Below are 23,478 nucleotides of genomic sequence, written 5' to 3' on the forward strand. Positions count from 1 at the left end.
GCGTCAGAAGAGGCGTGGCCCAGCGGCGTGTGGCGTCATCAGTGCGCGCCACACCCGGAAGAGACGTGGCAGCGGATGGATAATCAGAGCAGTCGGGGCTAAGCTGGCCAGAGTTGGGATTACGAGTGAGCACAGTCACTGTCCGTCCGCGCTTCGAACCACTGCTCGCGCCTGTCTGGACCGGTGCCGCGGCGGATCAGTAATACCGAGAGTGGGGGTCTGTAGAGTAGAGGGGCGGGGCTAGGAGGGGGTGGGGCCCAGGAGGGGCCATAGGGGCGGGGCCGGTGGTATTGGGGAGATGCTGATGAAGAGGCCTGACCTGGAGAAATTAGGAGTCACCGGAAAGTGGGATTTTATTTAGGGGGCGTGGTCCGACTTGAGCAGGGGCGAATGTGAGAAGTGTCTTGGGGAGTTAAGAGTGGCAAAGAATTTGGTTGGTGAGAACGAAGTGGCAGCCACCAGACCCTAGCTTCCTACCAACTCTGGCCCATTGCCCAGGGTCGGTCATGGGACTTTGCAAGTGCCCTAAGAGGAAGGTGACCAACTTGTTCTGCTTCGAACACCGAGTGAACGTCTGCGAGCACTGCCTGGTAGCCAACCACAGCAAGGTGGGACATTCAGGGAAGCCGCTGAGCAGGGTTCTGGGTGGGCAGGCAATTTGGCTTCTTCCAAATCCATAAGGGCGCTCTGCCTTAGAATATAAGCTCTATAATGGCAACAGCTTGGCTAATTTTGCTAACTGCTGTATCCCTAGATCCTAAGACAGAGTCTGGTACACAATAAGTACTCAGTAAATGATTACTGACTCAAAAAACAAAAAGATACAGGAGAGGAGAGAGGCCTTTGGACCTTGGAGTGGTAGGTAGGGGAACCTGGGCCCCAGTTGTGACATCTCTCTCCCACTCCAGTGCATCGTCCAGTCCTACTTGCAGTGGCTTCAAGATAGTGACTACAACCCTAACTGCCGCCTGTGCAACACACCACTGGCCAGCCGCGAGACGACCCGCCTCATCTGCTATGGTGAGGCCTAGGCACCCTGAAGGGATCAGGGCAGCAGGGCCCAGCTTGGTGACTGGTTCCGAGTCTCCTTCAAGCATCAGAACATTGAGTCCCTCTAGCCCGGAGGCCAGAGCCCCAGATACTATTCCTGCTAGGTTATTTCCTTACTATATAATCCTAGAGAAGTCATTTCCCTTTCTAAACCTCTGTCTTTCCTAAAAATTATGCTCCTACTTCCTGTCTTACCAGTCTCGGAGAGATGAGCAAGAGCCAGTCAAGCTTGTGGGGATGGTTATAGCTGTGGCTGTGAGGAGTAGCTAGCCACACCAACTTGGGACTTTGAGATATTCAGGATCCATTGCTGACTCCAACACTACACAGGAATTTCCCACATTAAAGTCAGCTAAAGGAAGTCAGCAGTCACATGTCAGCCTTTGGCCTGAGGCTAGTGTAAGAGCCTCAACTTCAGTTTTTAAAGGAACTGGTGTAAAAGATGCAGGTCCGTGTATGTGTATGTCAGAATGTGTGTGTATCTGCATGAATTTAACGTACATTGTGCCTTTATATGAGTGTTAATTAGTACTTGTGTGTGAGTGAATAATTGTGTGTATGTGAACATGTAAGAATAGGTGTGTTGTGCAAGAACACAAGGGTGAGTGCGCTTGAGTGTAAGCAAATATGCAAGTGTTCAGACATGCCTGTGGGAGAGCTACTGTAGATCTAGGGAATGGCACTTGTGTTTGATGTTGTTTTTTATTTTTTGTGGTACTGGGGTTTGAACTTAAGGCCTCACACTTGCTCAGTAGGCGCTCAAGCTGCTTGAGCCACTCTGCCAGCTCTTTTTTTTTTTGCGAGTGGTGTTTTTGAGATATGGTCTTACAAACTACTTGCCTGGGACTGACTTCCAATCATGATCCTCCTGATCTCTGCCTCCTGAGTAGCTAGGATTGCAGGCGTGAGCCACCAGCATCCAGCTATGTTTGTAAGCACATTTGTGCCTATGGATGTGTAAATGCATATGTATGCCTGTGCATATGTCTAGGGACCATTGATTAACCATTAAGCCAAAGAGTGTGATGAATGTAGGATGTAGGCCTGGAGGAGACTCCCTGAAAGGATAGGTGCCATTTCCTTCACAGTGTACCCACCTGCTCATGGGCTGGCCAGCTTGGTAGCATCTAGCTTGACTTAGTCAGATGGTGATTGCAAGAAGGCTGAAGTGAGCTGGGCATGGTAGTGCATGCCTATTATCTCAGATACTTGGCAGGCAGAGTTAGGAGGATCACAGACTAAGGTTGGCCCCAGCAAAAGCATGAGACCCTATCTGAAAAATAAACTCAAAGCAAAATGACGGGGGTGTGGCTCAAGTGATAGAGTGCTTGCTTAGCAAGTATAAGGCCCTGAGTTTAATCTTCTGTACTGTTTTTAAAAAAAAGACAAACAAAAAAAGAAGAGTGAAGCCTCAGAGAACACTGATGAAATGGACCTGAGGTGAGGAGGGAAGGAGAGGCCCTGAGCATCTGTGTCTATTCACTGCTGCAATGGGCTGGGGTCATTGCTGGCCTTGGGGCTGAAGAGGCTTCTTCCTCACATCTCTCCTCCCCTATTTCATGGGTCCTAAGATCTCTTCCACTGGGCCTGCCTCAATGAACGTGCTGCCCAGCTGCCCCAAAACACGGCGCCTGCTGGTTACCAGTGCCCCAGCTGCAATGGCCCCATCTTCCCCCCAAGTAACCTGGCTGGCCCTGTGGCCTCTGCACTGAGAGAGAAGCTGGCCACAGTCAACTGGGCCCGGGCAGGACTGGGCCTCCCTTTGGTGAGAGTCCCTCTGTCTGACCTTCTTTTGACCCTGGGCCTCACCTGAGACTGATGGGTGGGTGAGGGCAGAACTGAGCAGGCTGGTGACCCAAATTCCTACCTCCAGATTGATGAAGTGACAAGCCTGGAGCCCGAGCCCCTCAATTCCTCTGACTTCTCTGATTGGTCCAGCTTTAATGGTAAGTTATAGTCTCCACCTGTTGTCTGCACTTTTCTCACTACTCCACTGACAGCTTTCTCCCTGCCTACAGCCACTGGACCCTCCAGACAGGAGGAACTAGACAGCACTTCTGCCACCCCAGCCATCTATAGCCAGCCTCCTCGGCCCCCTGCTTCCCCTAGCCGATCCGAGCAGCACACGATCATCCATATGGGCAGCCCTGAGCCCTTGACTCATGGTGAGCCAGGGAACTGATCAGGATAGAAAAGGGGTGAGTGGTTTGTGTGGAGGGAGTTCAAGGATCCAGAGCCCCATTCATTGACTCTTCCTCACTCCAAGTACAGCCATCACCTCCCCACAATACTGAAATGTCAAGCTACGGTGGGCAGGAAACCCCCTCACCTCAGAGGGCCTTAGCTTACTGATAATTGCACCTCCACCCCTGCAGCCCCAAGGAAAGTGTATGACACACGGGACGATGACCGGACACCAGGCCTTCACGGGGATTGTGACGATGACAAGTACCGCCGCCGGCCTGCCCTGGGCTGGTTAGCCCAGCTGCTCAGGTAAATGGTCAGGTAGGGTATAACACCAGGAAGGGGAGGAGAGGAAGTGAGAGTCAGAGGCTCTGAGCTAGATGATTTGATGACAACAGGGCTTGTTCTGCACACTAACGGTATCTAGTGCAGGGACTGGGCAGGAAAGCTTTGGTGTGCCCCTGCCTGGGGCTGTGTTCTTCCCTCCTATGGGAGGTTTGGATTCAGGCTCTTGGAGGCCCTTCTGTCCCTGACACCGCCTGATGTTTATAACTCTCCCCCATGCCAGAACGTCATGTGCTTCAGCTGGTTTGAGCTGCACAGTAGCCCTGTACAGTGGCAGGTGTGGGAGTGATCATCCCTCTGCACAGATAGGAAACTGAAGCCTAGGGATGGTGATCAGGGTCTCTGTCTGTGCCATGAGGGGCTACCAGGGACTTGGGGCCTGACCTGGCTTTCCCCTCGTTCCCCCTAGGAGCCGGGCTGGGTCCCGGAAGCGGCCACTGTCCCTGCTCCAGCGGGCGGGGCTGCTGCTACTGCTGGGGCTGCTGGGCTTCCTGGCCCTCCTTGCCCTCATGTCTCGACTGGGCCGGGCTGCAGCTGATGGTGATCCCAATCTGGACCCGCTCATGAACCCTCACATCCGTGTGGGTCCATCCTGAGTCCTTACTCGTGGCTGGGTCAGCCTAGGACCTGGGGTCCCGAGATGGGAAGGTTGGGGAGGCCTGGGACTCTTCTCCACTCATCTCCCCCAAGCCTGAGACACTAAGATCCCAGGCCCAAAGCTAGGTCCACTGGAGTGGCTGCAGGCTGGGCCTGGAGTCCTGTAGGTCAAGTATTTGTCTTAACCTGCTTCCCTCTGAGCCTCCGGCCTCCAACCCACCCCTTAAATGAGCAACAGGTGCAAATAAACAACAGACTTTATTAAGACACCGGAAGCAGCCTTTTCCTTCTCCCTTCTCAGCCCTGTCCCTAGTCTCCCAGGACTCAGTAGTTCTCCTCCCGGTACTGGATGGCCAGAAACTCCAGGGACAGGCGGTTGAAGAACATGATTCCATTAAGTACTGGGCAGAGGAGAGAGCCCTCATCAGCCCAATACCCTTGTTTCCTCCTTGACGCTTCTCAGGGTTCTAAAGCTCCCCCTCCTCTTAGCATGCCTCCCCCTACTCACTCAGGATGATCAGGGAAAACCACCGGAGAAATTTTTCATCTGTCATCTCCGCGTAGAGTGACCCCATGGCGGCCCAGCAGATGCTGATCACCTGGGAGAACTGTAGGCCCATCCAATGGGAGAGTGGCTCCTTGACACAACAGGCTGGTTTCCATTAGCCCCTCAGCCTCCCCCCAGCCAGGCTCTTGAGCCTCTGCCCCAGCATACCATCAAGACAACTGTGTACTGGAAGCTCATACGGTCATAGTGGTGGGTGAACCAGAAGTTTTGCACATCGTTGGCAAAGACACCCAGGTGTATGAAGAAGAGCAGCAGTGACGCCACGGTTAGCATCATGCCTTGGGGGAAATAGAGCACAACTATGCGGTCCCGCCACCGCATACTGGCCCAAGCGTGGACTCAAGTTGGCCGAGAGCTGAGCAAGCTGGCACTTCCCAGGAAAAGCAGCAAAACTCTGTGGTTCTAGAGTGCCCCATTTGGAATAGCGGGGATTCCAGAGCCAGGAGGGCATTGGAGGAGACAAGATTCTAGAACTCAGTCTCTTCCAGCAAATACAAGTGTGTGCCTGGGGATGCTCGGAATGGTGGAGGGATAGGCAAAACATGCAGACCAGCTCGGGAACCTGTGGCCTTCATGAAGGGTCAGCAGCCCACATCATTCCACCCTTTTTTCATTCTGTGCATCTCAACAGCCCCACAAGGGAAGCATGGGCACATTGGACAGATGTACTGGGGCTCAGAAATGCTAAGGGGCATGTCCCAGGTCCACAGCAAGTCGGGCAGATGAGAGGTTAGGATCAGATGGGAGCTGAAAGACATTCTGAAGCAAGGGGAAGCTTGGGCTCCATTCCAGGTTCCATCTGGGATCGAGCTGGGGAACTAAGGGAAAAGAAGGGACTTAATTCTCCAGCTATCCTGGGACCTTCCCGATGCCTTTCCCAGGTGTGGTCCAGACAGCAGCTGGCTTTTCCATCCTCTCCCTAGGACTGATGTTCTTCCAGGGCTGATGCTGACCAGCTTTTCCCTCTCTACCTTCTAGACTCTCAAGCCTTCTCATATCCATCAAGCATTTTTTACTTGAGTCTGAGGTATGCAGAGAGATTGTTTTACTCAAGCTTTCTGTGTCAGTGAGCCATGCTGAGTCTGTTCTGAAGCTAAGACCCATCCTACCTGAAGCTGTGACAGAGCAGGGACAGATGCGAGTCAGGAAGAAGCAATTTACTTTATACATTAAGAAGTTCATACTCCAGGGTTGTCAACAAATGCCAGAAAAATAGCCAGGAATGGTGTAGAGGGACATACAAACTCCCAGGATTAAAGTAAGAGGAGAGGAGGCTCAATGTCCTGCCATGCCATACTACTTCCTACCTGGAAGTTAGGTCCTAGCTCAGGCCCAAGACCTCTCTGACCTCTAAACCTGCACCCATCTTTATGCTCACTGCCCCAATCTGCCATCAATCATAACAGCTCCTCAGAACCCATCATAACCACACTTCTGGATTAGTCAGTTTAGTTATGGGACTGGATGGAACTCAGGGTCTTAAGCATGCTAGGCAAGCATTCAACCACTAAGCTATATCTCCCAGCCCACTGTGGTTTGAATATATGGTTTGTCCCTCTGACTCATGCAGGAATTTAATCCCCAGTCTTAGGTTAATGGTCTTACAAAGGTGCACCTTAATTGGGCTATGGTGTTTGGAGATGAAGCCTTTGGGAAGTGATCACAGCATAAGGGTAGCACGTTTATGATTGAACATTGATGGCTTCAGAGGGCCACACAGACACAGAGATGCACATATGATGTAATGCAGTCCAGGGGGCCTTTGACAGCACCTGTGGCATGCTGTTTGGACTTCCAGCATCCAAAATAAACCTTTTTCTTTATAAAGTAGTTTGCTTTGGTATTTCATTAGAGTAATGAAAAGTTAATACATTAAAGGCGTGATACTCCAATGTCCAGCCATGGTCCCAACAAGTGTTTGCACCTGAGTTCTCATTTAAATACAAATGAACTTTTATACATTGAAGTTCTTAGCTCAGTGTATTTTAAATATAGTCCAAGTAATATATGAATATATTCTTGTAAAAGACATAATGCACAGGCACACAGAGGATGACAGTCTCCCTCCTGCACCTTCTCTCCTACAGAGGTAACCCCTTCACAAATTTGGTGAGTCAGCATCTTCTGAGTTCTAAACGTATTTCATACATTTAGAAGTACATATTCATGAATAATTTTTAAAACATTTAAAAAGTTCATGACATGTTACCAGTAATTTCACAAGTTAAAGACATGACATCTAGCCTGGCACCGGTGGCTGGTAACTCTAATCCTAGCTACTCTGGAGGCAGAGATCAGGAGGATCCTGGTCCCAGCTTGGCAAATAGTTCGTGAGATTATCCATAACAAAAATGGCTGACAGAATGACTCAAGTGTTAGAGCACCTGCTTAGCAAGTGTGAGGCCCTGAATTCAAACCTCAGTACCGTCAAAAAAGGAACAAAAGGCATGAATGTGAACACATTCTAGCTTACAGGACATGAAAACAGATGGTGGGTTGTGTTTGGTCTGCAGGAGCCCTGGTAAAAAGTAGTTAAATGAGTGGGGCCTTCCATTCCCACACTGCCCTCACCAGCCCTTCATAAGTGATGTTTCTAAGGTCATGTTGATTAAAACCGTTTTTTTTTCCTCCATTATGATTCACTGTGCCCCAATCTGAATGCCCAGTCATCCCCTCTCCTCCGGAGTCATCCCTTCTCCTCTTGCAGCACTTCTCTGTGAATGGCTGCACCTTTGTTCCAGGCAGAAACCTAGTCATTATTCTCAGTCCCTCATCCAACCCCGAACTCCGCACATTCCACCGTTCACTTAAGATCTTCCATGTTTGTTTTGTAAGTAGCATAGAAGAGGGGTTCTCAAACTGAAGAGTGCACCAGAACTCCTTGGGGACTTTCAAAAGAAGGTAGGTCTGAGCTGGGGCGGTGGTTCATGGCTATAATCCCAGCACTCGGGAGTCTCAGGCAAGAGCATAGTTATGTTGAAAAACAGCCTAGGGTACATACAGAAACTGTCTTTTTTTTTTTTTAAGTCTTCTTTTATACCCCAATGCATCACCGGTACTTCTGAAGGTAATTCTGCTGCAGGTTAGAGGCCCGGGCATGAAGAAACGCTGCACTACAAGCAACTTGAGGCTGTGGTACTTGTACTTTGTGCTCAGACCTCCACTATGAAGTACCTTCTCCAGTTTGATGAAAGCCAGTTTTAGTGCCTGTCCAGTCTACACGGACATATATTCCGTGGGCCTTCTTCCTGTGGAAATGCAGGGTTGGGGAGCCACGACTCACCCCCGTTCAGGGAGGGCAGCAACCTAGGCTCAGTACCACAAAATCCTCTCGCCCAGGAACTCAGGGCTCCCCCGGAACCCCTTCACTCCGGGAGGGCAGGTGCGGGGGAACCCTAGTCTCGAAGGACAGGGAGCTGTAGGGAGACGTTTCACCTGAAGGACCGCCTCGTTTCAACAACAACTTTATGGCTCCCGGAAGTGCTTCCTTGTCTCCTCCCCAGCCTCACGCCTGTGGGCTGCAGTTGGAGCGATGGCAGCGGCTGCCGCTGGGCCTGGCTCAGGGTCTGGACCTGCGGACTCCCCGGAAGGGCCCGAAGCGGAGGCTGCGGAGCGTCGGCGGAAGGCGCATGGGATGCTGAAGCTTTACTATGGCCTCTCGGAGGGGGAGGCAGCGGGACGCCCCGCAGGGTCGGATCCCCTGGACCCTACCGATCTCAATGGGGCGCACTTCGACCCGGAAGTGTATCTGGACAAGGTGAGTGTGTGTGTGTGTGTGTATGTGTGGGTGTGGGTATGGGTGTGGTGTGTGTGTTATTGTGTGTGTGTTTGTGTGTGTGTGTGTATGTGTTATGTGAGGGTGGGGGTGGGGGTGGGTGTGGCATGGTGTGGTGTGTGTGTAGGTGTGGGTGGGTGTGGTGTGTGTGTTATTGTGTGTGTGTTATGTGTGTGTGTTTGTGTGTGTGTGTGTATGTGTTATGTGAGGGTGGGGGTGGGGGGTGTGTGGCATGGTGTGGTGGGTGTGTTATTGTGTGTGTTATGTGTGTGTGTTTGTGTGTGTGTGTATGTGTTATGTGAGGGTGGGGGTGGGGGTGGGTGTGGCATGGTGTGGTGGGTGTGTTATTGTGTGTGTTTGTGTGTGTGTGTGTGTATGTGTTATGTGGGGGTGGGGGTGGGTGTGGCATGGTGTGGTGGGTGTGTCAGGAGGGACAGAACTGGAGTGTAAGGGAGTGGGGGCAGGTTTGGACTGGTCTGAGGAGATGTGGACTCTGAGGTCTTGAGGCTGATGTATGATAGGCCCGGGCTAGGGGGTGTGGCCCAGGCCCTGACAGGCGCAGGGCTAGGCTTTGGCTGAGCTTAGGGATGTCTCTTGCTAACATTTGAAACAGGGTCATACTTAATAACACCTGAAGTATGCCTCTTGCAGACTCCATTATCAGCCATTCATGACTGGTAGAATCAGTGTTTTCTTACACTGTTTAAGCAAGGTTGGGGGACATGAGCAAGCATTGACATTGAACACTGCCTGCCTTGCTCTAGCTGCGGAGAGAGTGCCCCTTGGCCCAGCTGATGGACAGTGAGACGGACATGGTGCGGCAGATCCGGGCTCTAGACAGCGACATGCAGACACTAGTCTATGAAAACTACAACAAGTTCATCTCAGCCACAGGTGATCCCCACTGGGACACATTCCTCACATTGTTACATGCTTCATTCTTCCCCCACTGTGTCGGGAAATCCAGCAGGAATTCTGAGAGAGGAGACCTAGATGCCAGGCCTCCCTGACTAATCCACTATCAACTCTTTGTCTCTAAGGGGACCTAAACAGTACTATCCTCAGTGTTTTGTGGTCCGAGCATTATGGAGATAATAGGTGTCCTCAAAGGGTTGTTTTAAGAACCATAGGGGAGAAAGGATAATATGAAATTAATCATCTAAAAGAATCGCTGACACTAAGGAAGCCACAATAAGACCCAACTTTTCTTATTAGTGGTAGCTTTCATCTCTGGTTTAGATCTGTCTTGAGGATGGCCTTGTCCCTCCCTTCTTGTCTTCCTCCTTCCTCCTGTCCTCCTTCCTTTTCTCCCTAATTAAGAGAAGAGAGAAAAATGACATTAAGGGACACAAAGACCATGTAAAGGCTTTTTCCTTTATTCTCTAGTACTAGATGGTGTTCAGCTGTCATCCATACATCTTCTGTCCTGTTTTGAGGACATAGACTTGAGCCTTGTGAAGTAATTTTGGACTCAAATGTACATAGTCCAGGAGGCAGATCCAAATGGTTTGACTGCAGTCCATGGAAAGTTCTGTGAGCATCTGTTGGGTTGGGGTTTCTACATGTGTCACAATGGTGGGTGTAGTAACAGTCCTCATTGTTGTTTTATCTGATTTGAAGCAGGTTCAGTTAGTAGGCACCTCTGTTTGCTAATGCCAGCATCAAAACAAGAAGTGATTTATGTGCTGAGAATTTTCTTGTAGGAATTGCAAACGTTGCATTTTGTGTCCGCCATACCCTTTTTTGTGATGGATTTTTTCAAGATAGGGTCTCGTGAACTATTTGCCTAGGCCTGACTTTGAACCATAAATCCTTCTGATCTCTGCTAGATCAGGTTTGAGCCACCGGTGCTCATCCTGCAGCATGCATAACATTTTGACACTTAGCGCTTTCTTGATGAAGATGGTTTGACTTTAAATTTTTTTCTAAAAATAAGAAAATGATAAAGTGTGTATTAGGAGACTAAGCTGCCAGGACTTTGAGTTCTTATTTTCATTCAAGAGCTTTTTTTTTTTTTTTTCCAAGACCTGTTTTGTATATTGGGAATATAGCAGTGAACCAACCAGACAAAGCCCTTGCTTTTTGGAGCCCGCATTCTAGTTGGAGAGACAGATTATAAATGAATATACAAATAAAGGTGGTAGTAAATGCTACAAGAAAAAGTAAAGTAAGAGGAAAAGAGTAATGTTGTGGGGTACACTTTTAGTATGCATGATTATGGGAAAACCACTCTGAGGTGTGACATTTGAAGAAGGCCTGAGAGACAGAACCAACCATGGGAAGGAGGGACTGAGGAAAGAGAGACAAAGGCTTGGAAGAGAGAGAATATCTGTTTTTTCAAGTACAACAAGAAGCCAGGGGGCAGAGGGCTAGTGGGAACCAGTGAAGGAAGGACTTAAAGATTGTTGTAAGGATCCTTCTTTGTACTCTAAGTGAGATGGAATGAGCAGAGGAATGGAATTATCTGACTTGTATCTTAAAAGGTTGTCTGACTTCTGTCCACTTTGTTGAGAATGGACCACAGGGAAATGAAGGTGGTAGAAGTACCTGTTAGTAGGCTACTGCAGAAGTCCAGGCAAGATGCTGGTGGCATACAACAGGATGGTAACTGAGAAAAGGTGAGATGATTCTAGATTTTTTTCGAAGGTCAATCTCAGGGTATTTATTGATGGAATTATGTGATGTGTAAGAGAAAGAGAAGAATTACAATGACCGAGGCTTTGGGCTTGAATCACTGAGGCCCAGTGTTTGAAGATGAACACTGGGAAGAAGCAAGTTGGGAGAGGGCAAAATTCAAGATTTCAGTTTTGCCCCTGTCAAGTTGAACTGCCTATTAAATGAGGAATCTGGAGTTCAGGAGACAAGCTGGAATTCCAGATACATGAACAAGGTGAGAGATCACCTAGGGAGACTGTGTGAAGAGAAAAGAGATCTCAGAACTGAACCTTGGGGGCATATTGACATTCAGAAGTTATGAAGACAAGGAAGATCCCACAAAAGGAATAGACATTTGAGGAGGTTCCAGACAATCAGGAACATGGCTGTCTTCAAAGCTAAGTAGAGAAAACATTCCAAGAAATAGAACTGCTAAACTTGGGCTGGACACTGAGGAGAGTTGTGGAGCACAAAATGCTTATTGATGGGGCCCGGGGAGAAGTGAGAGGAATTGGAGCAATGTGCGGATGGAGGGGTTGGCCTTGGCAAAGTGTCAAGAGTTCGTCTACTCTAGCATGAGGAAAGAATGTGGATAGAACCAGGAGGTGGTAGATGTGGGGGGTTTAAACTAGGAACCTTCCAGAGCATGTTAGGGATTTCCCCTTTATCCATAGTGCTGAGCCAATGTATTTAGACAGATGAATTCTGTGCTCAGACTTGTGTTTTGAAAAGGTGCCTCTAGCTGCAATGAGAGGAAGAGATTGGTGAGGTGGCAGGAGTGAGGCCATTTCAGTAGTGCAGAACAGAGATTCTGAGAGCTTGCACCAGCATAGTCATGATGGCAGAATGAAGAGAATTGGGAACAGTTATTAACAGCCTTGCTGTTGAGAAGCATTGGAAGTAAAGATCTCTAGGTTTCAGCTTAAGCACTGGATGGTAGATACAGCAGCAAGGGAGGTAATTTTCAGTTGTCACAGAATGTACATTCTAGAGAAAGAGACAGATAGTAGATGAAATTAAGATCATTTCGCTTTTGATATGAACTCTGGAGAAAATAAAACGGGATAGTATGTTAGAGAGTGGGTGATAGGGACTGACTTATGAAGGGTGACAGAGAAAGACTTTCCTGAGGAGGGGAATGATGAAGAGTCAGCCACAGGAGGATCTGGGGGCAGAATGACCCAGATTGAGGGAAACAACCTGTGCAAAGGCCTTGGGGAAGCTCCCCAGTGCAGGGAGGACAGCAGTATTGGGAATGAGGGAGCAGGTCCTGGCCATAGGCCAGCAGTTGGCAAATGTTCTCTGAAATAGTGTGTTAGGCCTTCTGGTCTCTATTGCAGCTGCTCAGTTCTGCCATTGTAGCCTGAAAGCACCCATGGACAATGTAAATGAACTAGCTTGCTGTGGTCCCATAGGATGTCATCACACAAACAGGTGGTAAGGTCCTAAAGTTGCAAAACTAGTGGAGTAAATACAGTTGATATTTCTCTCTTCCATAAAAGCAAAAAAAAAAACAAAAACAAAAAAAAAAACCAAACCAAACCAAAAGAAAAAGCCAAACCTAGCCAAAATAGTCAGAAACAACTTTTTTGGAACTCCAAAATTACCTAAGGTTTGCAGCAATCCAGATAGCAAGGAAAATAGCCAACCTTGGTAGGAACAGTGACCTCTGTGATCTTTTAAATTGCCTTAGCTCCATTGTTTGCTCTCCACTTGAGCTATAGCCTTGAAAAATAACAATCTATATTTCTGGACCAGAACAGAGATGGAGTTCTTTCAAAACCTCACAACCAAAGAATTGTCATTATTTGACCTGTCTGGTGGTTTCTTGAAAGACTTCTGTCTATAGGCTTGTCTTTATTTGACCAGACTTGGAGGTTGTTCTTACCACAAACTGCTTATCAAAACAATTATAGGTGAGTATTGTGACTGCCTGAGTTGATGGACAATAATTGTAGCAAAGGGTAGACTAACCAAAAGGCCTAAAAGGACAAGCTGAGGAATTAAATGTCCATGGAGACCCTCAACAGCTGTGACATAATCCTGGGACCTCAAAGGTGGCATACATTTGCAGTGCTATACATATGCTCAGGAAAGACCTGAGAGTACCCTAAGTCATCATCTCTGGCTTATCTTGAGACTCCACAAAAGCAAGAAGTGAAGGCTAAGGCCAACTTATAAACTGCCTGGCTAAGTGTTTAAGGTGCTCCAACACAAGCACAAAGCTCCTCAGAAAGACTGGGAGATTTATGGGTTACTGGTTTTTAAGGAAGTCCCTGTCTGACCATTAGCTGACCACTAAACTAATCAAGTGAAGATGTCAAATGCTACACGCAACAAAGAATGCAGATTTTATAGAATTTGTTTAGAAACGAATTAGTTCAGGTTTAGTAAACAAACAACAGCAACCACAACAAGCAGTAACAATGAACCTAAGGAGGAGAGAGAAGCTGATTCCAGGTAGCCATATTATATTATTTAGAATGGCTGTTATTCAGCAGAAATTTATGAGATACACACAGAGACAAGAAAATGCCCATTCATAGACAGAAAGAAAAGAAACTGTCTCTGATGAAGCCCAGACATTGGAATCACTGTATAGACTTAAATCTGGTCTTTTTTTGTTGGGGGCTGGGCAATGTTGGGGTTTGAATATAGGGCCTCACACTTGCTAGGCAGGCACTCCATCACTTAGCGACTCCACCAGCCCTGTTTTGTGTTGGATATTTTCAAGATACTATTTCACGAACCATTTGCCCAGGCTGGCTTCAAACTTCGATTCTCCTGATCTCTGCTTCCTGAGTAGCCAGGATCATAAGTGTGAGTCACTGGTGCCTGCCCCAGCTATAAATTCTATACTCAATAAAACTGTCATGTAAAAAAGGACAGGTTAAAACATTCCCAGGAAAACAAAAGCTGAGAGACTTTATCACTAGCTGATCTGCTCTACAAATGCTACTGAAGGGATTCATTTAATTGAAACAAACTCAAAACCACATGAAGATGGTGCATGCCCGGCAAGCGTGAGGCCCTGAGTTCAAACTCCATCCCACCAAAAAAAAGACAGATGCCACTGCATACCCACTAGGATTGCTGTAACCAAAAAATGGAAAATAGCAAATGTTGGTAAGGATGTGGAGAATTTGAAACTTTCATAAATTACTAGTGAGAGTGCAAAGTGGTGCACCCAATGTGGAAACCAGTTTAACCATTCCTCAAAAGGCTACTTGCAGTTAACATGTGACTGAGCAGTTCTAGCAATATGCCAAAAAAGAATTGAAAACATCTGGATCCTGAGTTCAAAACCCATTCCCACCAAAAAAAAAAAAAAAGTTGAAAACATATGTTCACACAAAAACACAAGCACAAATATTCATCAGCTGCATTTTTTTTAATTTTTATTTTATTATTCATATGTGCATATAATGCTTGGGTCTTTCTCCCCCCTGCCCCCACCCCCTCCCTTACCACCCACTCCGCCCCCTCCCTCTCCTCCCCACCCCCTCGATACCTGGCAGAAACTATTTTTCCCTTATCTCTAATTTTGTTGAAGATAGAGTATAAGCAATAGTAGGAAGGAACAAGGGTTTTTGCTAGTTGAGATAAGGATAGCTATACAGGGAGTTGACTCACATTAATTTCCTGTGCATGTGTGTTACCTTCTAGGTTAATTTTTTTTGATCTAACCTTTTCTCTAGTTCCTGGTCGCCTTCTCCTATTGGTCTCAGTTGCTTTTAAGGTATCTGCTTTAGTTTCTCTGCATTGAGGGCAACAAATGCTAGCTAATTTTTTAGGTGTCTTACCTATCCTCACCCCTCCCTTGTGTGCTCTCGCTTTTATCATGTGCTCAAAGTCCAATCCCCTTGTTATGTTTGCCCTTGATCTAATGTCCGCATATGAGGGAGAACATACGATTTTTGGTTTTTTGGGCCAAGCTAACCTCACTCAGAATGATGTTCTCCAATTCCATCCATTTACCAGCGAATGATAACATTTCGTTCTTCTTCATGGCTGCATAAAATTCCATTGTGTATAGATACCACATTTTCTTGATCCATTCGTCAGTAGTGGGGCATCTTGGCTGTTTCCATAACTTGGCTGTTATGAATAGTGCTGCAACAAACATGGGTGTGCAGGTGCCTCTGGAGTAACCTGTGTCACAGTCTTTTGGGTATATCCCCAAGAGTGGTATTGCTGGATCAAATGGTAGATCAATGTTTAGCTTTTTAAGTAGCCTCCAAATTTTTTTTCAGAGTGGTTGTACTAGTTTACATTCCCACCAACAGTGTAAGAGGGTTCCTTTTTCCCCGCATCCTCCTCAATATCTGTTGGTGGTGGTGTTGCTAATGATGGCTATTCTAACAGGGGTGAGGTGGAATCTTAGTGTGGTTTTAATTTGGATTTCCTTTATTGCTAGAGATGGTGAGCATTTTTTCATGTGTTTTTTGGCCATTTGAATTTCTTGTTTTGAGAAAGTTCTGTTTAGTTCACTTGCCCATTTCTTTTTTGGTTCACTAATTTTGGGAGAATTTAGTTTTTTAAGTTCCCTATATATTCTGGTTATCAGTCCTTTGTCTGATGTGTAGCTGGCAAATATTTTCTCCCACTCTGTGGGTGTTCTCTTCAGTTTAGAGACCATTTCTTTTGATGAACAGAAGCATCAGCCGCATTTTAAAAAATAGCCCAAAAGGAGAAGCAATCCAAACAGCTATCAACTGGATGAATGGATAAAGAAATGTGTAATGGGTACAGGGAATATTATTCAGCCATGGTAAAATGTGACATACTGGTACTATAGCATGCTTAGTGAAAGAAGCCAGGCACAAAGGCTAAATGATTCCACTATGTTAAGTTAATACAACAGGCAACTCCTTGTAGAAAAAAATAGACTAATAGTTGCTAGGGGGCTGGAGGTGAGGCTAAGTGGTAGACACCTGCCTAACAAGCATCAAGTCCTGAGTTCAAACCCCAGTGCCAAAATGAAAAAAAAAATAGTTGCTAGAATAGGAAACAATTGCTAAGAAATACATTCTCTTGGAATGTTCTGGATTTAGTAGTGTTGGTTGTATAGCCTTATTAATATACTAAACATATTTAAAACTACTGAATTATATGGTATATCAATTATGAAGAAAAGAAAAAAAAAAAGTGTTGGCCTGTAGGCAGCAATTTATCATCCTCTGACCTAGAGTTTGAGTTCAGTACTATAATAATGCATTTATATATGTAAAACTGGAAAGGCCTGGAAGGTTATCCCAGGAAAAGCCTCATCCTGTTCTTCACCCCAAGAAAACGAAGCAATCTTTGATGGTAAATGTTATTTAAAATTAAGAGACATACAAAAAAGTAGTCATATGTGGATAGCTCCATGGATGTCACAAAGGGAACACATGCGTATAGTCAGCATGAAGGCTGATGGAAACGGCTCAAGTGGTAGAGTGCCTGCCTGGCAAGCATGAGGCCCTGAGTTCCAAACCCAGTATGGAGTGGGGGTGGGGAAGTAGCAGCAGCAGCAGCATGACCAGGGCTAGGAATGTAGCTCAGTGGTAGAATGCATGTGTGCGTGCGCGCGTGCATGCACACACACGTGCGCACACACATGCATTCATACACACACATATTCAGTGTAATCTTTATTACTGAATGGTGTGGATTTTTTTGGTTCGTTTGGACTTAGTGTAGCTTTTATATCCAATCTAAAGTCTCCATGACTATACAGTCAGCAAGGATAGAACACCAGTGTTGGCATTTCTTTTACTCAAGTAAAAGAAAACTTTAGTTTTTGAATTTTGCCCTTTGGAGAGCAGAGTCAAATCTCCTTTCAGTTGCACCCAAGCGTCACATGCTAAAACAGCCATTTTTCTTTTTCTTTTTATTTATTTATTTATTTTTGGTGGTACTGGGGTTTGAACTAAGGCCTCACACTTGCTAGGCAGGTGCTGTACCACTTGAGCCACTCTACCAGCCCTGTTTTGTGGATTTTTTTGAGACATGATCCCAAGAAATATTTGCCCAGACTGGCTTCGAACTGCAATCCTCCTGGTCTCTGCCTCCTGAATAGCTAGGATTACAGGCGTGAGCCATCAACGCCAGCCCCACTGTTATTCTGATGGTAGCATTTGGCAGACCTAGGAGGAGTTCATGTATTTGCAAGCAAAAGCAAGAATTCACTGGGAGAAGATAAGTGCCTCCTGAGCTGTGTGTGTTACAGCCTGTGTGTGTTATGGCCTGTATGTGTCCCCTGATGGATCATTACGTAGTGGTTCTCTAGACACCCTGCTTCTGTCCTCTGCCTTGGCTCTGCTTTTATCCACTCTTTAACTGCAGAGCACTGTCCATGCTGTGTTCATTATTTTGCTGTCTCCGAATTGGCCTTGAAGTAGTCATTTTCCAAAAAAGATTAGCAAGTACAACAAGGGCCCTAAAGAATAATGTAGACATTTCATATTATGCAGTTTTATTTTGTGTAACCTTCCTCTCTGTGCAATTATAGACTCAAGAAGAGTAGGGAATGGCCTTAACTCATAGATTGTGTGGCTAATAAGAAAAGTGTACTTTGTAATTCATGATCTACCTCTTTGTGTAATTTTTCTCTTTTTCTTTTTTGGTGCTGGGTATGGAACCCAAGGCCTTGTATATGCTAGGCAAGCACTGTACTAAGAAGCTACATCTCCAGGACCATTTTTGTTTTTCTTTTTGTAGGATGGGGTTTGAACTCAGGGCTTCGCACTTGGAAAGCAATGCTCTACCACTTGAGCCACTCCTGCAGTCCATTTTGCTCTGGTTTTGGAGATGGTGTATGATGAACTACTTGCCTGGGCTGGTCAATCATCCTGATATCAGCCTCTCGCGTAGTTAGGATTTATAGGCATAAGCCACTGGCACCCAGGTTTTTTGTTTGTTTGTTTTTGTTTTTGCCTTACTGGGGTTTGAACTCAGCCTCATGCTTGCAAGGCAGGTGTTCTACCACTTGAGCAACTCTGCAAGCCATTTTTTTGTTGGGTATTTTCAAGATAGGGTCTTGCAAACTACTTGTCCCAGCTGACTTTGAACGGAGATCCTCGTGATCTCTGCCTCCTGAGTAAGATTACAGCATGAGCCACTAGTGCCCGGCTTGTGCAGTTCTTTCTCTTTGATTTTTTTCCATCAGGTTTTTTTTTTTTTGGTCTGTAGTTTGAACTCGGCTTTGTGTTTGCAAAGCAGGCACTCTAGCACCTGAGCTATACCTCATTTTCCTGCAATTTTTGTGTTGTTTATTCCTTGTCATTGTCATTAATGTTTTTCTCTTCGCCTCACCCTTCCAGATGTCTCCCCTAGTAAGTTTGCTCCCCACTCCTGTTGGGAGGACATTCCCACAGTCCAGGACTGTGCACAGAGCAGGTATGGGTGTGTGATGTCTCATGAGTGTCTGTCTGCAGTTACACATTGCCAGATTCTTCTCCATCAGTCTTGATAAGTTGGCAGTACCACTAGCAAATAAGAGGCTAGCTCTTAGGGTTGGGGATGTAGGTCAGTGGTATAGTGTGTTCCTAGCATTCACAAGGCCTCAGGTTCTGTAAACATAGAGAGAGGTAGAAACAGAGAGATGTTGGTGAAGTAGGAAAAGGATAGTAGCCCCAGAATTATATAAGGAGAGGACAAAAGCAGGGAGCTAAGACGTATGCATGTCGGTAGCAATCTTAGGCTGAGGGGTCCTGGAACCACAGGTATGCATACTTGTTGCAGGTCTGTTTCTGCTGTGCCCTGCTGGTTCCTTGGTGCTGGCGGGGAGGAATTTCCACTCCCAACATGACCTGAAGCTGGGAAGGAAAAGCAGAGTGGGTTAAATGGACAAAATGGAGTCAATCAGGACAGTGCCTCTGTACTTTTTTCTGTTTTTTTGGTGGTACTGGGGTTTGAACTCAGGGCCTCACACTTGCTAGACAATATGCTATCGCTTGAGCCACTCTACCAGCTCTGCTTTTGTGTTGAGTGTTTTTGAGATAGGGTCTTGAGAACTATTTGCCCAGAACTGGCTTTGTACTGCAATCCTCCTGATCTCTGTCTCCTGAGTAGCTAGGATTACAGGCGTGAGCCACCAGCGCCCAGTCAATGCTTTAAATCCCCCAATTTTAATGGAAACCCTGTTGCAAGACCTTGGACCCCCCCCCCATGCATGTCACTAGGACCCTTGCACGATGAATCACTGGTGTAAGTGAGAGCACTTCCATTCCAAGTCTTAAACTGAGAGCTGCACCAACTCCCTCACCTCCTGCCCAACATTTCCTTTTCCTTCTTCCCTGTCCTTGTCCTCCCAGACACTATCCGGAAGATGAAGAACGATTTCCGGAAGATGGAGGATGAGATGGACCGGCTGGCCACCAATATGGCGGTGATCACCAACTTCAGTGCCCGCATCAGTGCCACACTGCAGGACCGCCACGAACGTATCACAAAGCTGGCAGGTGAGCTCTGTCTGAGTGGGTCCCACAGCAGGCCACCCTCAACTCTGGGTCTGACTTGTCCTCCCTGTTTGCCAGGGGTGCACGCACTGCTGCGGAAGCTACAGTTCCTCTTTGAGCTGCCCTCACGACTCACCAAGTGCGTGGAGCTGGGCGCCTATGGGCAGGCTGTGCGTTACCAGGGCCGTGCGCGGGCTGTGCTGCAGCAGTACCAGCACCTGCCCTCTTTCCGTGCCATCCAGGATGACTGCCAGATCATCACAGCCCGCCTGGCCCAGCAACTGCGGCAGCGTTTCAGGTGTGGTCCTGGCCCTGGTTCCTGCCCTCCAGTCGGGCCTGAAGGCCCCCACACTGCACTTTCCTGCCTCCCACCCACCTCAGAGGGCTACTACCCTGCCCCACCCCTCACTGCCTCTCCTTCCCTGCAGGGATGGTAGCTCAGGTGCTCCAGAGCAGGCCGAGTGTGTGGAGCTGCTGCTGGCCCTGGGCGAGCCCGCAGAGGAGCTGTGTGAGGAATTCCTAGCTCATGCCCGTGGGCGGCTGGAGGAAGAGCTGAGAAGCCTTGAAGCCGAGCTCGGGCCCTCTCCTCCTGCACCTGATGTGTTAGAGTTCACTGACCATGGTGGCAGTGGCTTTGTGAGCAGCCTCTGCCAGGTGGCCGTGGCCTATCAGGATCTGTTTGCTGCCCAGGGCCCTGCAGGTGCAGAAAAGCTGGCAGCATTCGCCCAGGAGCTGGGTGGTCGTTACTTTGCACTGGTGGAACGGCGGCTGGCACAGGAGCAGGGTGGCAGTGACAACTCCCTCCTTGTGCGAGCACTGGATCGCTTCCACCGGCGCCTACGGTCACCAGGGGCCCTGCTGGCTGCTGCTGGCCTCTCAGAGGCTGCCACAGAGATCGTAGAGCGAGTGGCCCGGGAGCGCCTGGGCCACCACCTACAGGGCCTGCGTGCAGCCTTCCTGGGCTGTCTGACCGATGTGCGCCAGGCGCTTGCTGCACCTCGCCTGTCTGGGAAGGAGGGCCCCAGCCTGGCCGAGTTACTGGCCAATGTGGCCAGCTCCATCCTGAGCCACATCAAGGCCTCTCTGGCTGCTGTACACCTTTTCACTGCCAAAGAGGTGTCTTTCTCCAACAAGCCCTACTTCCGGGTACGTCTGCCCTTGGATTCTTGGTTATTCAATCTACTGGTTGGCCTTCCAGTACTCTGACCAGTACGTTTTTACTAGTGCTTGGAGAACTAGGAACAGGTCATCAGAGCACACACCATCCTGTCCCGGGCACTCTGGGTATAGATTTAGGTTCTCAGGAGGCACAGTCTGGAGGGCAAGGAAGGCTCTGAGAGTATCTACAGCTGGGGTAAGAACAGGAGGTGCAAGGGTCCCCAGTGCTGCTACCATCTGCCAAGCAGAGAAGCAGGGTAAAGCTGCCTTGGGAAGGGGCTATGGCAGAGGGCAAGGAGCAGCCTCTGCCTGGAAGAGAGTACGGGCTGTTTATCTGGGCCCTTCCTCCGCACAGGGCGAGTTCTGCAGCCAGGGAGTCCGCGAAGGCCTCATTGTGGGCTTCATCCGCTCCGTGTGCCAGACGGCCCAGAGCTTCTGTGACAGCCCAGGGGAGAAGGGGGGTGCCACACCACCTGCCCTGCTCCTGCTGCTCTCCCGCCTATGCCTGGACTACGAGACAGCCACCATCTCCTATATCCTCACCCTCACTGATGAGCAGTTCCTGGTGCAGGTGAACTGGCTCATTTGAGGGGCAGAGGGGACTAGGCTGGGAACACAGGAGACTGGATAGTATTGTGACCAGACCCAGACCGGCCATCTGTGCCCACCCCAACCTGGGCAATCTTGCCCAGCCTGTGCCTAGGTCCTGGTTGACAGGAGCCCCTGAGCTGCCCTCAGTACCTACAGCTGCTGTCCTCTGCCTCCTTGGTGCAGGACCAGTCTCCAGTGACACCTGTGAGCACACTGTGTGCAGAGGCCAGGGAGACTGCACGGCGGTTGCTGACCCACTATGTGAAGGTGCAAGGCCTAGTCATATCACAGATGCTGCGCAAGAGTGTGGAGACCCGGGACTGGCTCAGTACCCTGGAACCCCGGAATGTGCGTGCTGTTATGAAGCGGGTTGTGGAGGACACAACGGCTATCGATGTGCAGGTGCTGCCCCAGGCTTGCCAGTGGAGCCCTGAGGCAGGTTGGGGTGCTGGGGAACAACCCTCTGAATATCGAGGCCAAAGGGGCCAGTAGTGCCCTTGTTCCTCCTCAGCCCCGGGGGTTATGGCATCGCCTGCATCTCACCTCCCAGGAAGTGGAGACCTAGGGTCATCTAGGAAGGCGAGGCAGGGCTGGGCTGAAGATTGGTCTCAGGCCAACTCTTCTGTCTTCCCTTTGCCTCCTACCCTGATTTTGGAAATGGTGATCACATTTTGGAAATGTGATCCTTGTAACAAGCAAGTAGGTAACAGTATCCTCTGCTGGGGCTCCAGAGCACCTGATAGGCTGGAGGTTCCGCGTGCTTTGGCCTTGCAATACCATCTTCTTACCACCAGGTGGGGTTGCTGTATGAAGAAGGTGTTCGCAAGGCCCAGAGCAGCGACTCCAGCAAGAGGACTTTCTCCGTGTATAGCAGCTCTAGGCAGCAGGGCCGTTATGCGCCCAGCTACACACCCAGGTAGGGAAGCCTCAGGGAAATGGATAAGAGAGGAACGTGTGCAGGTCGGCTCTAATTCCTTGTCTCCTCCGTCCAGTGCCCCGATGGACACCAACCTCTTGAGCAATATCCAGAAGCTGTTCTCCGAACGTATTGATGTGTTCAGCCCTGTGGAGTTCAACAAGGTCTGAAGTCCCTCATGATCCAGACTCCAGGGCACCCGGGGAAGGTTGGCTGGAGCAGCCGCACACCCATCTAGGAAGCCCTAAGACCTTGTCTGTGTCCACCTGGAGGTGCCTCTGACCCCTTAGTCTAGGGCTGCCACCACCACCTCATGGCCCCAGCCAGGGTGCTGACCTGGATGAGTCCCTGACCTTATCCATGGTTGTCTGGGTTCTCAGGGATTCCTAGTCACACCTTGGTCTCTGTCCCACTCCAGCCCAAGCTCAGGGTCTCATGGTCTGATTTCTTCCTCTCACTCAGTGATGCAGTGTCTCTCCCTATCCCGAGTCAGTGCTGGCTCCTCCCTCAGCTTCTGATTGCTGGGGCCTGGCTGCCCCTCCCCTCAGGTGCTGCTGCTAGCATTGTGCCTTCCTCCTGCCTAGGCCCTGGGCATTTCTGTCCTATCCAGCTTGTCTCCCTGGCCCTTGCTAAGAAGTTGGAAGCGCCCCCCCCCCCCCCCCCCACAATCTGACACTGCAGTCACTGAGCTGCATCCCCACATCCCCGCCTGCAGGTGTCGGTGCTGACCGGCATCATTAAGATCAGCCTGAAGACGCTGCTAGAGTGTGTGCGGCTGCGCACATTTGGGCGCTTTGGGCTGCAGCAGGTGCAGGTGGACTGTCACTTCCTGCAGCTCTACTTGTGGCGCTTTGTGGCCGACGAGGAGCTCGTGCACCTGCTGCTGGACGAAGTGGTAGCCTCGGCTGCCCTGCGTTGTCCAGACCCAGTGCCCATGGAGCCCAGTGTCGTGGAGGTCATCTGCGAGCGCGGATAGGCCCAGCCAGGGCCCTACACCGCACTGCTCTGGCGTCCTATCCCACCCTTACCCTGGTCTCCCCTTAGGCGGCCCTTCCCCGCTGGCGGGTGTCAGGACCCGCCTAATAAACCTGTGTGGCCTGCGTCTCCCTCTCGCTTGTGAAAGCCGGACCTGCCGGGGGTGGAGCTGTGAAGCCGGCTTCTGATGCGACCGTGCAGGGCCCGCCCCTGGGCGCCGATT

General features: G+C 49.0%; 3 protein-coding genes across 7 annotated transcripts; 2 read left to right on the top strand and 1 right to left on the bottom strand.

Annotated features, from left to right (window-relative positions):
- The first annotated feature begins 16 nt into the window (after positions 1-16).
- Zfpl1 (zinc finger protein like 1) lies at positions 17-4,445 on the top strand. 3 transcript variants are annotated; one of them, XM_020164779.2, is made up of 8 exons: positions 17-125; positions 499-608; positions 909-1,020; positions 2,622-2,815; positions 2,924-2,996; positions 3,069-3,215; positions 3,426-3,543; positions 3,989-4,445. In XM_020164779.2, exons 2-8 carry the CDS (start codon positions 507-509, stop codon positions 4,173-4,175), a joined length of 933 nt encoding a protein of 310 aa, XP_020020368.1. In that variant the 5' UTR covers positions 17-125; positions 499-506; the 3' UTR covers positions 4,176-4,445. The 3 variants fall into 3 exon arrangements, with proteins under 3 accessions (XP_020020368.1, XP_020020367.1, XP_020020365.1); XM_020164778.2 differs by having other exon boundaries at positions 58-199; XM_020164776.2 differs by having other exon boundaries at positions 76-217.
- A 55-nt stretch (positions 4,446-4,500) lies between these two features.
- On the bottom strand, positions 4,501-8,175 carry Tmem262 (transmembrane protein 262). Its single transcript, XM_020164780.2, has 3 exons — positions 4,892-8,175; positions 4,685-4,784; positions 4,501-4,577 (listed from the first exon to the last, which is right to left on the bottom strand). Exons 1-3 carry the CDS (start codon positions 5,063-5,065, stop codon positions 4,501-4,503), a joined length of 351 nt encoding a protein of 116 aa, XP_020020369.1. The 5' UTR covers positions 5,066-8,175.
- A 25-nt stretch (positions 8,176-8,200) lies between these two features.
- Positions 8,201-23,382, top strand: Vps51 (VPS51 subunit of GARP complex). 3 transcript variants are annotated; one of them, XM_074048985.1, is made up of 10 exons: positions 8,201-8,501; positions 9,284-9,413; positions 19,472-19,618; positions 19,694-19,913; positions 20,044-20,761; positions 21,129-21,344; positions 21,548-21,799; positions 22,159-22,280; positions 22,357-22,444; positions 22,996-23,382. In XM_074048985.1, exons 1-10 carry the CDS (start codon positions 8,277-8,279, stop codon positions 23,254-23,256), a joined length of 2,379 nt encoding a protein of 792 aa, XP_073905086.1. In that variant the 5' UTR covers positions 8,201-8,276; the 3' UTR covers positions 23,257-23,382. The 3 variants fall into 3 exon arrangements, with proteins under 3 accessions (XP_073905086.1, XP_020020513.1, XP_020020512.1); XM_020164924.2 differs by having other exon boundaries at positions 21,548-21,712; XM_020164923.2 differs by having other exon boundaries at positions 8,203-8,501; positions 21,548-21,766.
- The last annotated feature ends 96 nt before the right edge of the window (positions 23,383-23,478 follow it).

The sequence above is a fragment of the Castor canadensis genome, chromosome 1 (genome assembly GCF_047511655.1).
Source record: "Castor canadensis chromosome 1, mCasCan1.hap1v2, whole genome shotgun sequence".
Lineage (NCBI taxonomy): Eukaryota > Metazoa > Chordata > Mammalia > Rodentia > Castoridae > Castor > Castor canadensis.

Bases quoted from the DNA above. Each gene is read 5' to 3' on its own strand.
- Zfpl1 (XM_020164779.2), top strand. From the start codon at position 507: ATGGGACTTTGCAAGTGCCCTAAGAGGAAGGTGACCAACTTGTTCTGC. The intron at 2,816-2,923 runs GTGAGAGTCCCT...TCCTACCTCCAG, and splicing joins CAGGACTGGGCCTCCCTTTG to ATTGATGAAGTGACAAGCCT. The intron at 3,216-3,425 runs GTGAGCCAGGGA...CCACCCCTGCAG, and splicing joins CCCTGAGCCCTTGACTCATG to CCCCAAGGAAAGTGTATGAC.
- Tmem262 (XM_020164780.2), bottom strand. From the start codon at position 5,065: ATGCGGTGGCGGGACCGCATAGTTGTGCTCTATTTCCCCCAAGGCATG. The intron at 4,785-4,891 runs GTATGCTGGGGC...ATGGGCCTACAG, and splicing joins AGTACACAGTTGTCTTGATG to TTCTCCCAGGTGATCAGCAT. The intron at 4,578-4,684 runs GTGAGTAGGGGG...TCCTCTGCCCAG, and splicing joins GTTTTCCCTGATCATCCTGA to TACTTAATGGAATCATGTTC.
- Vps51 (XM_074048985.1), top strand. From the start codon at position 8,277: ATGGCAGCGGCTGCCGCTGGGCCTGGCTCAGGGTCTGGACCTGCGGAC. The intron at 19,914-20,043 runs GTGTGGTCCTGG...CCTTCCCTGCAG, and splicing joins CAACTGCGGCAGCGTTTCAG to GGATGGTAGCTCAGGTGCTC. The intron at 20,762-21,128 runs GTACGTCTGCCC...TCCTCCGCACAG, and splicing joins CCAACAAGCCCTACTTCCGG to GGCGAGTTCTGCAGCCAGGG.